General features: G+C 37.8%; 1 protein-coding gene and 1 non-coding gene across 2 annotated transcripts; both read right to left on the reverse strand.

Annotated features, from left to right (window-relative positions):
• Nucleotides 1-781: 781 nt before the first annotated feature.
• Nucleotides 782-17,211, reverse strand: LOC103045113 (phospholipase B-like 1). The gene is made up of 11 exons (XM_049473964.1): nucleotides 16,848-17,211; nucleotides 11,041-11,263; nucleotides 9,950-10,033; nucleotides 9,672-9,813; nucleotides 8,829-8,969; nucleotides 6,806-6,950; nucleotides 6,048-6,248; nucleotides 4,190-4,330; nucleotides 2,870-3,055; nucleotides 2,543-2,649; nucleotides 782-1,440 (listed from the first exon to the last, which is right to left on the reverse strand). Exons 1-11 carry the CDS (start codon nucleotides 16,903-16,905, stop codon nucleotides 1,264-1,266), a joined length of 1,605 nt encoding a protein of 534 aa, XP_049329921.1. The 5' UTR covers nucleotides 16,906-17,211; the 3' UTR covers nucleotides 782-1,263.
• On the reverse strand, nucleotides 17,156-17,228 carry trnar-ccu (transfer RNA arginine (anticodon CCU)). The gene has a single exon. It is a non-coding gene; the product is annotated as a tRNA-Arg (tRNA).
• Nucleotides 17,229-17,416: the final 188 nt, after the last annotated feature.

Genomic DNA, 17,416 nt, shown 5'->3' on the forward strand with positions numbered 1-17,416 from the left:
AAGAAAACTAGCCAAAGAGTTGAAAAGTGGCAAGAGTGTGCACTTGTAGCGCAGACAACGAGCCAAAGAGTTGATAAGCAGCAAGAGTGTGCTCGCAGTAAAACTGAGCCGGATCCTCTTTTAGAGGCTGTACATGTGGCGTAAAGTACGTAAAGACGAGTGACGTGGCCGAAAGAACTCCAGCGAAGAGCAGCCTGACACCCCAGTTTTCAGAATGAAAATATTAGGCTTAGGGATTAGGGATGGTTGTTCCAGCTCACTGGTACCTTTAATCACAATAATTTATCCCTTCTCCACTCAGAAATGCTTCTGCTTTCAATTTAGAAACAAAATAATACAGACTGCCACTTTAATAAATATATGATCGTGCAACTCTAGATTACTGGTCCTGGATTAAACCTTAAACTATTGAGGTTTAAGCACACAATCAGAAGCATCCAGAATCATATGACCATAGAAAGTAGAAGAAACTATTGACAGCATGAAGGTGTCATGTGTTCCACACCGTTTGACAATCATGATCAATTTATTTGAAAAATATTATTTGAATTATATTTCATTTTTACTTCTTGTTAAAGCAATGTCATAATTAACATTTTCAGTCATATCATTGAGTCGTAATCTAACAACTTGTTTTCTTGTAATATCTGATTCCAACAAAATAGCTGACTTTATGACTTGAAATACTGACTGTTCCTGAATTACACTGATTAAAAAAAAATTAAAATAATGTTTTTTTTTAACTTTCTATAATTCACTGAAAAGAACAAAGAACCCAACACAAAGGAATAGTCTGGCTTTATTGATCAACTGTATATAAAAGACATGTAAACAGATTTATAAGCAGCATTTCGTACTAGAATTTGTTCATAGAGTGTGAACCAAGAGGACTTTGGTCTAAACTGTAGCCCTGAGAGTAAGGAGGAGTCTGGACTGTTGCAGCATTAAGTCTCAATTATTCACTGATTGTCAAAAGCAAGAAAAAACAAACAAACAAAAAAACCTGCATTGAGCATTAACATTCAAAAACACACAATATACACACATATAACACACTAACAATCAAGGCACTGAAGAGCTGCTGTAAAGCAAGGGATGTTCCCAGGCACATGATCCATGCCCCTGACTGGTACAAACCACATGTACCTACAAACAGCAGGCTCACACCCCCACACACACAAACATTTTGCAGCTACTTAGAGAAGTATGACTGATTTAACCAACAGAATCCCCCTGGGGTGAAATCAGGCATCCAGTAGCAGCTCAGGGAGCAAACAGCACCGGCTGCATAGTGATGAAGGTGTAGTTGTAGACACGGGGCAGGCCCTGGTGCTCCGTACTGTTAAACAAATCCCACGAGAATGGAGGAAGACCACCCTCCGTAGTCGGACCATTCAGAGCCTCAGACACAAACCTCTGAGCCATGTGAAAATCTGTCACCTACAGAGATACAGAGAGAAAGTGTTTTAGTGAAATAAATGGAATGTGTGATTGATGAACTGAAACTTCAAAAGTGACCAATTTTTACACCAGGCGAGAAAGGCATCTGTCTGTAGACATGGCGACATCAGATTCTTTCTTCTGCCTCAAAACAAACAGGGGGGACCCTCCTGAATTTATACCCATCCCTAATTAGAAGCCTCTTGTCACAGCATGTAGTGTTATGGAGTGTCACTTTCTGGTGGAATGTCAGGAAGGATGGAATGGTTTGGTAAAGGCTGAAGGTGTGTAAGAATTAAGGTGCCAGGGTGAGAGTTTAGGTGAAAAAGAATTAATTAAAGTGGCTGATTGAAAGTCATAGGCTAAGTTTACATTACAAGCCACATTGCAAAAATCAGATTTTTTGCTCATATCGGATTTGGCTGCCTTGACGGTATACATTCACAAATGTAAGTGATCTGTATCTGCGTTTAATGAGAATGAATTCGTGTCTGAAACGTCTCACATGCGCACGAAGATACGTGTATAAATGTTGCCTTCTTCACCAACAGCAAAAAACTTTATATTTGAGAGACGACTCTTAGCTTTATAAAGGGAAATTAATGAGTTAGCGGCTCATATGTGCAGCATCTTTTGCTGGAGTGGAGAGTAAACAGCTGCTCTGAAGTTCATGATCAGGTCGAGGGGGAGAAAAAAGGCCAGGCGGTTTGCTTTTGCTTTTTTTGCAGCACCAAGAGATGTGTGGGTACAAGAGAGAAGCGCGTAGAGCATGAGTAAAGGCAAAAAGATGCAAAAAAAACGGATTTGACCAAGGTATCCGATTTAAGACCACAGGTCACATGAAAGTGACTCAAATCCGATTTGAAACAATCGGATGAGAGTCACTTTAGCCTGGTAATGTGAACGTATGGCTGGGTGAGAGTTAAGATAACAATTAGGGTGGATAAGTGAGAGTCAGGGTGAGAGGAAAGGTGAGTAAGAAGGTGGCTCTCACCCTGCCACTAATACTTACTCACCTTTACTCTCACCCTGCCACATTTTAACTCTCACAGAATGCAAGTGCAAGGACAGTACAGAAGCTCAGCTAAAGGACAGATTTTACCTTGGTGTCGTAGCAGCCGCCGGGACTCGCTCTGTGCTTCTGCAGGTCATTACGGCAGCAGATGGATTTACAGGGGTCACCCTTTGAATACGGGTCATTCTTATAGTCTATAGAACAGAACCAACATCATACCACTGTGTCAGTTTAGAACTGCAGAATGCCCATCTATGTAACTCTTTAAGAACATGTAATTAAACAGAAATAACTTTACAATCATTTGGAATATCTTTTTCCTCGTAAAATACAACAACAAATCAACCCTACACCTGATAATGTACAGAATATTCTATCTTCAAGATCCAATCAATTCCATAAATCATCCCTTACCATTGTACCTCATGATGTGTTTGAGGGAGACCAGGTCGGTCACACCCCCCTGATCCCTGCGGAAGATCTTAGCACGGGGGCAAAGGTCATAGGAGAAATCATCCCCATGTTCCACCCACATCTGCTCATAGCCACTCAGAGAGTAGATCTTCTTATGGAACGGCACGTTGTAGGATGGCCAGTAACCTGAAGATGAATGGATTTTAGCATTTAAAATGAACAATTAACAAAGATGGATTTATGAAAAACTAGTGACTGATTTATTAGGATTAATCAAATTTTCCTTCTAAAGATTAAGCTTTTAATAACAGGTATGTAAATGTAAATGAAAAAGAATGTAAGATTAGAAAATTGGATTTATAATTATATATTAGTGGTGTCAGTTGCTTACAAACATTTATTGTAATAATCACAACGATATTCAGTGATTAATCATTATTAAAAAAGGCGTAAAAAAATAGTGTAGTGTGGTTTAGGTCTGGTAAATCAAACTACAGACTACTATCTTAGGGTAGTTTTAATGCTTTTTAAAATAGGAATATTTAATTTTGCTGTGTAAATGTTTATCAGAGAGCTTTAGGTTTCAAACACAATGAAGCTTTAATGGAGGAAATAGATGCTCCATATTCCACCTTCAACAACTTGTAAATCTACATTTAAGCCATATTTCAGCATAAAAAGAGTAATCTACTCAACAGTAGTGATGCCGTGCTCATGTAGCTAAATAACATGTTTAATCTAAAATCTTTAAAATCGTATTTGTTTGTTTAAATCAGATCTATTAAGATGTCTGTCCGCACTGTTATTTGCAACTGATCAGGCTGGATTTATGTGTCGGACATCACAAATGTGTCTGTGTGGGTTGCTGTGATTTCAAGGTCCACATTATAATCTATTATCTTCTTAAATACTCACACAGCCATCATCCATCAAGAATTAGAGCCGTTGTTGATTGTCGTGTTGCAAGTGACACTAAAGACATGTTGAATTGCAGCCAATTTAATTGTCAGACTTAAACAAATCTGACTGTATCTGCATTTCAAACCACTTCTAAATGTGGTTTAAATGCAATTTGCAAAAAAAATCCAATTCAACTTATTTAATTCGGTTTCTGGTTGTCCAGACTATCAAAAAATCTTATTTATCAAATCTAGATCATCTGGAAGACTGACCATAGCCATAAAACTATGGGAATTGATAGATAGAAGTGTGGGATAAAGGTTTTCATGAATGGGTCATCACAGCTACAAAATTAAACATTTACCAAATGTGAGACATCTGACCAAACAGAAATTTATCATGTCAGTGTGTAAGCCTTACCCCTGCGCAGTGTCTGCGTCTGGTCCGAATACTCCACCAGGCCTGGGATCTGCTCCACGATAACCAAAGCTCCATCGTCAATACTGGAGCCCAGGGAAACCTTACTTGTGTCAAGAACCATGTACTGGTTATTATATGTGCCTGTAAGTAAAAGTGTAAAAAAAAAAAAATGTTTGTTACTACTACTACTACTACTACTACTACTACTACTACTACTACTACTACTACTACTACTACTACTACTACTACTACACAGTTGCAAGAGAAAGTATGTAAACCCTTTGGGATTACTTGGATTACTACATGAATTGGTCATTAAATTTGTTTTGATCTTCATCTAAGTCCCAACAATGGATAAACACAGTCTGCTTAAACTAATATCACACAAAAAAATATTTTTTATTGAACAGTGTTTACAAATGTTTACATTCACAGTAAGGGGGGGAGAAAGTATGTGAACCTCTAAGCTAATGACTTTTCTAAGAGCTAATAGGAGCCAAGATGTGATGTGTTTGGATGTGTTAGCTAAAGCTGCCCTGCTCTGTAAAAAACACACACCAGTTTTGAGTTTGCTGTTCTTAAGAAGCATTGCTTGATGTGGATCATGCCTCGCACAAAAGAGCTCTCAGAAGACCTACGTTCAAAAATTGTTGACTTGCATGAAGCTGGAAGGGCTACAAAAGTATCTCTAAAAGCTTTGACGTTCATGTGTGCACGGTAAGTCAGTCTACAAATGGAGAAAGATCAGCACTGTCGTTACTCTCTCTATGTGTGGTCGTCCTGTAAAGATGACTGTAAGAGCACAGTGCAGGATGATCAATGAGGTGAAGAAGAATCCTATAGAATCCTCAGCTAAATACTTACAGAAATCTCTGGCACATGCTAACATTTTTGTTGATAAATCTACAATAAGGTAAAAATTAAACAAGAATGGAGTTCATGGGAGGACACCACGGAGGAAGCCACTGCAGTCCAAAAAAAACATTGCTGCATGTTTGAAATTTACAAAGAAGCACCCGGATGTTCCACAGCAGTACTGGCTACATATACTGTGAACAGATGAAAAATTGTTTGGAAGGAACACACAATGCTATGTGTGGAGAAAAAAAGGCACAGTGCACCATCATCAAAACCTCATCCCAACTGTGAAATATGGTGGAGGGGCATCATGGTGTGGGGCTGCTTTGCTGCTTCAGGGCCTGGACGGATTACAATCAATGGAAAAATTAATTCCCTATTTAAACAAGATATTTTGCAGGAAAACTTAAGAACATCTGTCCAACAACTGAAGCGCAACAGAGGATGGATGATGCAACAGAACAACGACCCAAAACATAGAAGTAAATCAACAACCGAATGGATTCAACAGAAGAAAATAAGCCTGACCTCAACCTAATTGAGATGCTGTGGCATGACCTCAACCAGGGTCAACCAGTTATTAAATCCAAAATTTAAATCCAAAGATTCATATACTTTTCCCCCCCTCACTGTGAATGTTAACATGTGTTTAATGAAACCATGCAAACATATAATTTTTTGTGTGGTGTTAGTTCAAGCAGACTGTATATGTCTATTGTTGTTTTTTTTTAAACCCAAAGGGTTAACACACTGTTTCTTGCAACTGTATATGTCCAAATGTTTGAATCCCTTCTAATAAATGAATTAGGCTACTTTAAGGTAACATATGCAAATGCACACATATTTATCAACTTAAAGCAGGTTAATAACATAGCCGAATACATTCTATAAAACGTTTGTTCACACACACTATACAAGGACTGACTATCTACTGTAAAGTAGAGAATAAGGTCAGTGAAATTTCCTCAGTAAATCTCCCAACAGAACAGGGTTCTCTCACCGGAGTTGAACTTGGCGAAGGTCTGAGCCCACTCCTGGCCAGTGTGGGCGAGTGCATGGGCTAGACGAACCCTTTGCCAGGAGAACAGACTGGAGGATGTGATGACAGAGAAGAGAGAGGAGTTGAAGACATTGTTGGTGGTCTGGGTCATCATTAATCCACTACCCAACAGATAAAAATCATCCAGGGACACCAGGAAACCTGCAGGACAGTAAAAACATCAGTCAACAAATTTCAAGCTTCATGTTTCCAGAAGGTTTGCAAGACTCAATGCACAGAGTGTAAAGGTTCCAGTGGCTTTTTTACATGGACACATTAAGTCATGGAACACTTACAATGAGGTGAGACTTGGTTTTCTCAGCAGAGTTGGTTAACCATAATTTGGGCCACAGACACATTAAATGAGTAGGTTTAAAGACTAAGGGATCTTCCTTTTGGCTGACCAGGCCATGCTAATCTAGGATAAGGGACAAGGCCTGTAGCCACGATGCTAACTCTGTGTTAAAAAAAAGAGGTACCAGGGCATGCTAATGCCGTGTTAGCAATTTGGGACAAACCTGGTTGTGGGCATGCTAAAGCCACGGTAGTAGTGTTGGATGAGCCTGGTCGTCAGCATGTTAATGGGACATTAATAATGTCGAATAAACCTGACAAGACACTGTACAAGTCCTGGTCCAGGATAGGCAACACAGCAAATGGAAAATGAAACTGTAACCAGGCTGTTTATCCATTTAATAAATGTACATCAGAACACTCACCTGGATAACTGCTGAAAGAGAGCTTCCCTGTAGCAGTGTGAGGTTCACTCACTCTGAAGTCCCAGTGTTTGAAGATGCGCATAGTGGCGGCGTAGGTGTACCAGCTGGAGTGAGCAAACAGCAGATTCTCATAGCCTGGTAACATCTGCAACAAACACACACACAAACATAAATACTAGAAATGGAAAAACCTGGTCCAAAACATAAAAATCTTGATTTTGACTGCCAGCAAAAGTCAGATTTTTGGATTCAAATTAAGTTTTGATCATATGGCCAGCCAGAAACCACAAGAAATAAAGAAATAAATAAGACAATAACTAAATAAAAACAGCATAAAAAAAATAAAAACAAAATTACCTGACATTTTCATCAACAAATAAAAGAGATGAAAATGTTTGGCAGGAAGACATTCATTTAGAACTGATTTAGTTTTGTGAAAGGTAGGGACCAGTTAGGAAGAGATCCAATCACTAATACTTTAGCGATACAAACCCGGGAGGACAAACTCTCATTACTTATAAAGCTCAACTGGAAGTTAACAGTGTGAGCAGAGAGAGAGAGGAGAGACTATGTATTTCTCCTTTGATGTCGCGAAAAACATGCCAATGTGTAAATCATGTGGAGTGACACCATAACACCAAAACCTTTCAGCTTCTGCAGACAAGAGTCACACAGATCTCCCTGCAGAGATCAGCGTTTTAATGCTAATGTTATTTCATGATCTGATGTTCTGTTTAACTAAACACACCACTGCTGTTCTTTAAAATTAATGTCACTGATTCAGATTAACTCATTAAGATAAGTTCATCTGTTTAATCCCACAGTGGGAAACATATAGCTAGTGTTACAGCAGGAACAGTTCAGAAAGGAAAAAGATGTAGCGAATATAACAATAAAATAAGTGAATCTATGAACCCAAAAGTCTGTGTAAAAAAGTTCCTTACAGCGCTTTCTCATAAGTTTCCAACTTTAACTCATGAAGTCTCTCAATACATCCTGAGAGCATCTCTACAGCACAGTGTGTGAATGTATGTTTTTGATCTCATTTATAGACTGTAGCTCCAGTAGGTGTGCTGGGTTAACTTAGTGTTGGAGATAAAACTAGATCCTTTAAAAGCTGTTTTTGTGTCTACAGCTCTGTTCAAACTATAATTTAACCATTCAAATGTTTTATGACCTGATTTCTAAAACAAGTTGTAAATATAAAATATTTATAGTCACATACCTACAATAATAATAATATACATTAAAATCATATATAAATGTAAATATATTTTACATTCAAACATTAACAATATTACACAACTGGTTAATAAATGTTTAATTTTTATAAGTGTGTATATAATAATTCAAGGGAACTGAGGAACATTCACACCTTTTACATTTTAGTCGACTAAATTGACTGTAATTTTAGTCGACTATATTCTTATGATATTTAATCGACCAAAACTAAAAAACATTTCAGATGACTAAATTATGACTAAAACTAAATGCCATTTTCGTCACAAGACTATGACAAAAATTAAATCATAAAATCACACTGATGTAATGATATTACAACCAAATCTGTACGAATGTTTCTCATTTTAGACGCTCTGGAAACTGATATCAGCATATTCCAAATAAGAAGCCAAAGGTTAGTTATGGACACTGGCCTCGCTACCATAGTGACCCATGCAGACACAAACACATATCTAAACTGATTAATTGCAAATCACAGCAGGGACAGTTTGGAAAATAATCAATATAATGATCCATCAACTAGTCAGGTTTAGTCAATGACCTTAGACAGATCTTCTATATTGACGTGCACTACTTCAATTTAGAATGCGAAAAGCTAGGATAACATTGCTAATGAACACTGGCTTTGTTAACTAAGACTGTAAATATTAGGATGGATTTAGTATACAGAGTGGTTTTTGAGATTTTTGTGAGAGAATGATACTCTGGGTACTAATGTTCACTCTGGCTGAGTGAATGACTAGCTGACTAAGTGAGAGAAAAAAATACAGGTCAGATGTACCTTAATGAGGGCGGAGCAGTGGCCCATGGGAGGCTCTTTATAAAGTTTCATATTAGCTTTAGCTCCAGGCACCAGAACTGGGATCAGGTCCAGCAGATCACCAACAGCATTCAAAAACTGTACCTGGAACAGAGACAGCGGCTGGAGAGAGGCAGAAAGAGAGAGAGAGTGAGAGAGAGAGAGAGAGAGAGAGAGAGAGAGAAGGGATAACCAGGTTTAACAAGGACAGGTTTAACAGATTTTTAAATGCTAATGATTTTCATTAAATATTAATAATATTTCCTTAAAATTTACTTAATATATTTAATATTTATTTTTATATGTACTAGCTTTTAATTTAATAATTAATAATGTGTGCAATACATTTCAAATTACTCTTTATAAATAAAACATCTTAACTTTTTTTTTTTGCTGTATTCTGCAGGTGCAGTTGAACCTGGTATACTGTACAGGTCTAATCTAGGTCTAACCTAGTAGAGAGAATGTTCAAATGTGGTTTGTTTAGACACATTTTGGTGAGCTTGGGGTTCTCCACAAGTGAAACCAAACTAAGACAAACCAAATCAAATCAGACCACACCAGACCAAACCAGCTTTACAAGCTCTTTAACTGACTGTCCTAATTGGAAAGTTCCAATTACCAATTATTCTTCAAACCCATTCTGCCCACTTCTCTCTAATGCTCAGGTGATGCTAAACACATTAAATGTGGGCCACAATGTTGGATTAAAATATCAGTAGACCTCTCAGAATTAAGGTCTGCTGTTTATATTTTATTGAAGAGAGAGAAACAGTTTAAACGGCTAAACTGGTCTTTCCTTTAAGACTCATCCTTTCTGCTTACCTTCTTCCCCATGCGCTTGGCCCAGTCAGCCACGCCCGCCTGCAGCCCATCCAGCTGAGAGAGGATGAAGCCGGTGTGGCTCCACAGGGGGTCACTGCTCTTATTCAGCTTCACCTGCTCACGGGACCATGCATCCTGTTTACTGACAAACATATGAAACACTGTCATAAACTAAGACCATTAGATACAAGACATCCCTTCTGACTATGATTCTAACTATGAGAATGGTGTGTGTATATATAATAGTAGAGATATCTAAAAAGAAAAACCACACTCACACCATGAAGTTCTTCACTGCCACCAGAACTTCTGGCTCTGTTATCAGCTGTGGATACATGTTGGTGTAGTGGTCATACATTTGCCTGCAGACACAAACACAGTTACAATGTCAAAGAGGTAAATACTGATGGAGCACACGCTTTTTAGATCTTTTGGTACATTTATCAACCAGTCATTCAGTAAAACTAGTATATAATAGGTGAGGCAAACAGTTAACTAACAGCTACAGTTATAGTTTAGTACTGTCAACATTAAAGCGTTAACACATGCGACTAATGTGAAATCAGTAATGTGTTATTATTTTTTAACGCAAGTTAACTATGCCACCAAGTTTGACCCCAACTTCCATCGTAATCTGCACCGCTGAATACCTATAGAGAGCTTTGCGGCAGACACGAAGCACAATGGAGCAGATAGGACACCACAACAAGCTATGGTGGTAATCCACATGCTTATTTATTATTTTATATATGGGCTAATGAAGGACTAAAGCAAATTTATGTACTTACTTAAAGAAATAAAGTAAATAAAAGAAAGGAACTGTGTCCACCGGTCTCCGTGGTAGAGTTACAGCATGCACACACTCTACACTCTCAGAATAGTGCCCACGCACTTAGCCTAAGAGGCTCTTAAAGGGACATTACTGAATACTGGCCGTTATATATTTCTTCCAGGCCATTTAAATGCTCATCCCTCCATTGTGAGCATGTGTGCAATACCAAACACTTCCTGAGATTGGCTGTTAATCTACACAGATTAACAGCTAATGCTAATGCTGCTCCAGCAGTGCTAGCCAGGGTTAGCAGCAGGCTACAGGCCGATAATACTCACCTCTGAATGGCAAAAGAGCTAGCACTGAACTAAGCTGAAACTCTTTTATAACTCTGAACTTCAGTGGAGTCTTTTTTTTTTACTACATGTAGAAATGTAAAAATCCTAGCTGATATGCCATTTAAAAGATCTATCAAACAGAAATTTAACAAAGTTTCTATGTTAAAGAGTTTTTAAGTTTTTGCTTTGCAAGCACTATATTTAATTCCACAGTGGTTTTGAATCTGAAGACAGATTTACAAACTGTATGTCCGCTCACCGGGCAGTCAGGAATCCCTCCAGATACCCAGCAAGGAAGTAGGTGACCTCATCCGGCTCTGGGGTCTCTCCATAACCTGCTCTAATCTCCAGCACTCCCCAGCCCGTCGAGGAGAAGGAGTCGTTATAGTAACCATAAGCATCACCCGCCTTGTCCAGCACTCCCTCCTTCAGCAGCACGGCTTTATGGGTCGGGTCCCAGTAGACTGTGGCCTTCTGCACCCCTGAGAGAGGAGCACATCAGAACATACTTACATTAACGGCAATTATTCATGCTTCATTGTCAATTCAGAAAACATCTCTAACTGCTGAACAGTCCAGAGTCCAGAGATACTCTATGTAAAATGCACCCATTGCTGACACAGATTTGCAAATGCACAAGCACAGCTTGTCTAATCAATGCAAAAAAAAACACTCACTATACAATACAATAACTCTCATGAGCAGATACATATACACTTAGTGGCACCATGCCTAATGCCAGTGGCTAGAGGCATGCAACAGCTCTATACAGTACTTTTAGACGGGATGATTGGGGAGTTGGGGAGGAGATAAGTTACCGATCATAAAACATCCAAATCAAATCCTTACAGCAATGCTCCAAATTCTAGTAACAATCTTTAGATAGATAGATAGATAGATAGATAGATAGATAGATAGATAGATAGATAGATAGATTACTCCAACAGAAGTAGGATAAGCTGTATTAATACACTTGATTTCTGAAAAAAAATAAAAATGATTAGTCCCAATAATTGTCAATATTTTGTTCACATTATCAAAGCAGTGTTTAGCTATTGAAAAAAGCGCTTTTGATGAATAACTAAGAAAACAAAACAAATGACATTTATTTTAAGCTGCATGCCAGAGCGCTACAGTATATAAGTGTTAGTATGTTAGTTTGTAAAGGATCCAACAAATGCTAGGTTTTACTTGAATAAAGTAAGCCAAATTCAGCTTTCAGCATCACCTATTAAGCACAACATCAGTTAAGATATAAGAATAATGATAATGATAATAATGATAATAATAATAATAATAATAATAATAATAATAATAATAATAATAATAATAATAATACATTTTATTTAAAGGTGCCTTTCAGGACTCTCAAGGTCACCATACATAACAGAATGAAAACAAAGCAGAAAACATACAAACATCATTAAAACAACAGTAAGAATAGGGAAGCAATTTTAAAATATCATAAAATTGACGGAGCAGACTTAAGATTGTTTGCTGTCCTAAACAGGTGTGTTTTGAGGCGTGATTTGAAAATGTCGAGAGAGTCAATATTACGGATGTCTGATGGGAGAGAGTTCCAAAGAAGGGGGTACGACCGGCTGAAAGCTCTTTATCCCATGGTGGTCAATCGGGCTGGGAAAACAGTGAGACTAACGGATGAGGAAGATCTGAGAGTTCGACTAGGTCTGTTTATGTGAAGGTGGTCGGTGAGATATGGAGGGGCGAGGTGATGGATAGCCTTAAATGTGAGAAGTATAAGTTTAGAGTCAATACGGGATTTAACAGGAAGCCAGTGAAGCTGCTGTAAAACGGGAGTGAAATGATGAAAGGATGGGGTTCTAGAGAAGACAGGGGCAGCAGCATTCTACACCAGAAGTAGCTTATGGAGGGACTTGAGGGGGAGTCCAAACAGAAGAAAATTACAATAGTCCAGGCGGGAAGTGACCAGAGAGTGAACCAAAATGGCAGCATTGTCAGAAGTGAGAGAGGAACGGAGGCGGTTAATGTGACAGAGATAAAAGTATGCCGACCGAGTGATGTTATTTATATGGGTTTGGAAAGACAGAGTGCTATCAAGGACGACACCAAGACTTTTTACCTGAGGGGAGGGAGAAACCAAAACATTGTCAATGGGGATGGAAAAACTATTTGCAAGGACACTTTTGCAAGGACGGATTTAGAACCAATGAGGAGAACCTCTGATTTATATGAGCTGTACAGGATTAGGATGGTAATGTTCCATTAGATGTCTACCTCCTGTCATCATTATTTATGAGGGGTGTATCCTGTGCGGTGGGTGGTTAATTCGATGAAAAGTTTCTTCCAGATAAAATGAACGAACAGATTAAATTTGTTAATCTGATAATCTTAATAATAAGAATACGTTTGTTGACAGATACGAATAAAAATACTCTTTTGCTACTTTTCGGTTGTTGTTTTTTTTTGTGTTCTGGTGTTGAATGGGTGAGGAAAGTCTGCCTCAACTGTGTTGAGCCAGACCATGGTTCAACCGTGGAGAGAGAACATCTTTTTTGGTCAGTACATATTTTGGTGTTATACCTGCTTTGGTTCAGACCAAACTGAAAAGTGACAAAAGTCCAGACCAAACAAGGTAGGTGTGAAAAAGGTCTTAGCATTTGTTTATTCATCAAAAGACTGTCTGATATACTGTGGGTTTGTGTGCCTTGATCCTGCTTTAATTTAATGTAGTTCTGTCAGAAACCTGCATGAGGCATTGTGGCACACTGATAAATCTAAACAGTGCCCAGAGTCTGTGCATAGATGTGGGGCTTTTATGTTATATTGTTAATTATATATAAATAAATACAATTCTTGTACTAAAAATAGTGTAAAGTTGAAACACTGCATTGTGCATCGTTTGTATGTTAACATGTTTTTAAATTGCTTTTTGTTTGTAATAGAGCTGTGTGAGAGAGAGCAAAGCTATTCTACAGCATTGCTTTAGGAACCTTCTACACTGACTTCCACTGAGTGTTTTTTTGCTCCTCCAAAAGGCAATGATCTGTTGAGTGCCTATAACAGACTTCCTGCTGGTCACATGGCTGACCACATGTCTGAGTAATGGTTTATAATAGGAATCACCCTCACCTCTGCAGAACAGAACAGAGTTCTACAGCTGACTGTGAGCTTCTGTTTTAACAATGAGCAACAATCTTCCACTGTCATTACTAACATCTACTCAATCTTCTCTCACAGTTAAAGTGCTGCCTTCAGGACAGGGATTAAATCTAACCATGCGCTGCCAATACCTTCCTGTAGAGACACTGAATTCACATTGACTCTAGTCCTGGACTAGAGCTGGGGAATATTGTAAAAAAAAAAAAAAAACTGTATTGTAATATTTAAAGACATTTTAACAATACACGGTATTAATCATAGTGTTTTAACATGCAGACAAAATGCATCAGTAGCAACAGAATCTAAAAATGGCTATACTATACTGGAGAATATTTGAATAGTGATTTAAATGCCGTTTTTGCTGCACACCATTCAGTTAAACAGGAATAATTACACTCTCTGTAATAAAATGTAGGGATCATAGCAGAGGTCTGTGCTTTGTGCACTGATATCCTGGACCCAGTTATCACCATACAATAAAATCTAATCATATTTCCCTTCTCAATCCTGGACTATGCCCGGTAGTGTTCTGCTTTATCACATTCTCAACAGAGATGTTTTGGTTCCCCTTTTGGGTCAAAAATGCAAGATTCATGCTAAACAAGTCATTTAATATCGATGCTGAGAGAGGAAGGATGTAGAATGACACACTGATATTTAAAAGTTGCTCAAGAAGACCCATAAATAGAACATATTTAAAATTACAAATTACAGGGTACAAATTTTAAAGTTAGTACCCTGGTAGTTCATTTCTCTGCATATATTAACCAAAAACTTGTTTTTTGTTTGATTGGCAAAGCCTTAATTAGGGGGTCTTATGCGGCCCTCACGTCATGCTGAAAATACAAATATTGTATTCACGAGAAGAGAGCCCATGAACGCCACCAAAACTCGTATTTACCAGCGGAAAACTCACTTTTAGGTAAGCCCAGAGTTTTCCAGTAAAGGGCATGTCAGTAACAAGAAGTCATGGTGGCTGCCAGTATAAATCCTGCACCTACAGTAAATGGTAAAAACTTTAAGCTCATAAGCAACAGTTTTAAGCTGTACAGGTTGTTCTTGAGTTTAGACTTGAGGGCAACTTTTCCTAATGCCGTCCATTTCCAACTACCAAAAACACGTCAAGTCGTAATTACAACCTCCAACCACGTAAGTGGGACATTTCCGAGAATATATACGCGTTCCAGAACAGCAAAAAGGTCCACATTACAAAATCTTTTTTAGATTAAAAATGTTCGATTTTGAATTACTACTAGTAGCAAGTTTGTATTCGGTACAAAATCTTTTGATCTTTTGTACTATCCATCCATCTACCAACAAAAGGAACAGATAGAAAGATACAAGCAAATACTCTTCTCAGACACTGAAAGTATTAACTGGTACAATCAAATGGGCTTGTGTTCTGTAGATGCATTCCTGTTTAATAACCTGGATGACTGATTTTTTGGGACAATGTGATTTTTGAAAGCAGAAAATAAATGTTCCTGAATTTTTTTTTTTTTTTTCTCCATTTTCTCCTCCAAACTCGAACACAATTTATTTTCATAATGTAAATAACCCTCCATTATGGCTGGGCAATATGGCCCTAAAGTATTTTTGCAAGAAAAATATTCTTTGAGATACAGGGGGAAAAAAACTCAAAAAAACAAAAACTAAATATTCTAAATGAAAAATATGAAGAATATAACACTGCAACAAAATACATGTTAAACATTTCGTACAAAAATAAAAACAATAAACTTTGTCTATTTTGTAACAACACCAACAGTAACTTACCAGCACTTTTAAAATCTACTAAATACTAAACATAAAATATTTAGTGCATTTAAACTTCAAACATAAAGTAATATAGTAAAAACAGCCATGACAGAATCAATATACTTAAACTTGTGTTAAAATACAGTCACTATATCAATAAAGACTAGATCAATATATTAAATAAATTTAAAACATATGTAAACTAAAATATGTCTTTAAAACTAAAGCTGTACAATGTTTTCATTCCAGGCTTTTCAGTGTTGGAAATTAATCTGTTTTTTTCTGCTGAGATACACAGTTTCTGCAGGAACTGCACTCTCTAGACATTCTTTGTCTTACTGTCTATTTACATTACATTTATAATCATCAATTGATTTTAATGCTGTGATTTGTTTGTGTGAAAGCTTCACGCCTCCTCATTGCAACAAATACTTTAACATTTTTGGTATAATCATAAGGAAATGAATCTGAATTTTTTTTTCAGTTCTGCTTTAACTTTTCAGATTTCTCCTCCAATTCCTTGTTCAGGTTTCATTTCAATAATTAAGCTTTATTATTATTATATTTTACACTAAAATTAATCCAAAAAGTGAATTGAGTAACACTCTATCTCCTTTGTTGATGTTTTAAGAAGCTCCACAGCAGCCTATTCACTTAGACTTTGTGACTTTACAAATTTACTTTATGTTTAATGAAGCTGTGTTTGTAGTGTTTCCTGTATTTAGGTCATTAATTTAAGAACACTTTTGCTCTAGTGTGGCTTAAGGTCCGTTTACTCCCCTTTTCCCCCTGTATCAGTGCTGTGTAGTTGACTTTCTATTTGAATTTGTCGTTCCACCTTAAATCCTGCAGCAATTCCAACGAGACCCTGGAAATGCGACGCAGTGTAACGCTGCACCATTTAAGGTTGACTGGATAATTAGAAAAAATAGATCAGCTTTTCTTGCTCATTCTCAACAGATTTAATGTTAATATTAATACAGTTCTGCTGGGGAAGTGTTACTGTGTTTATCGTTGTGTGGGACACATTCATTACAGTTTTAAAACCCCGCGCGGGGAACTTTTCCTAAGCGTGAACTGCTTAACCTGTTGTATAAGGCTGGCTGTTTGCTCAACAGGTCACCTTAACATAAAGAAATCAGGACTAATATAGAACAGCTGACTTACCTTCAGCTCTGACCATGGCTCTCACCACACAGGCCAAAATTAAAACTGATATTTTCATGTTTTCGTTGTTTTGGCGAAGCAGGCAGTCCGCAGGTCTCTCCTGTAGTGGAGCTGCAGCTACACTGAAGTGAAAACGGGCAGGAAAATCCCTCAGCCTGCGGAGCCGCTTCCTCACCGCCGCTCGGTCAGATGACTCCCGCTAATCATCTCGTTAAAGTGTAAACGGTGTGTCCCGTTTTAGCGATGGCAGATAAGCAGAAATCAGCCACATAAAATTAATATTTAAACCAGAAAAGGAAAAGGTATATCACCCCAGATGGGACTCGAACCCACAATCCCTGGCTTAGGAGGCCAGTGCCTTATCCATTAGGCCACTGGGGCGGAGCTGCAGAGCGCTGGAGGGAGGAGCGCCTATCTGCTGTAGCAGAGTGAGAATCACACAGCGCTCACTGACTCCGCATAATCATTAGTGAGATTTCAGCAGTAAATCACAATCACAGTATTGTTACTTTTAAGGTAAGATAACGTTATATTACTTATTATTTTTTAATCCGTTTTTCCATCTAACA

The sequence above is a fragment of the Astyanax mexicanus genome, unplaced genomic scaffold, assembly GCF_023375975.1.
Source record: "Astyanax mexicanus isolate ESR-SI-001 unplaced genomic scaffold, AstMex3_surface scaffold_48, whole genome shotgun sequence".
Lineage (NCBI taxonomy): Eukaryota > Metazoa > Chordata > Actinopteri > Characiformes > Acestrorhamphidae > Astyanax > Astyanax mexicanus.

Coding starts and splice junctions, on each gene's coding strand:
- LOC103045113 (XM_049473964.1), bottom strand. CDS start 16,905: ATGAAAATATCAGTTTTAATTTTGGCCTGTGTGGTGAGAGCCATGGTC. Junction 6,249..6,805: donor CTCTTTCAGCAGTTATCCAG/GTGAGTGTTCTG, acceptor ACTGTCCTGCAG/GTTTCCTGGTGTCCCTGGAT. Junction 3,056..4,189: donor GACGCAGACACTGCGCAGGG/GTAAGGCTTACA, acceptor ATTCATCTTCAG/GTTACTGGCCATCCTACAAC.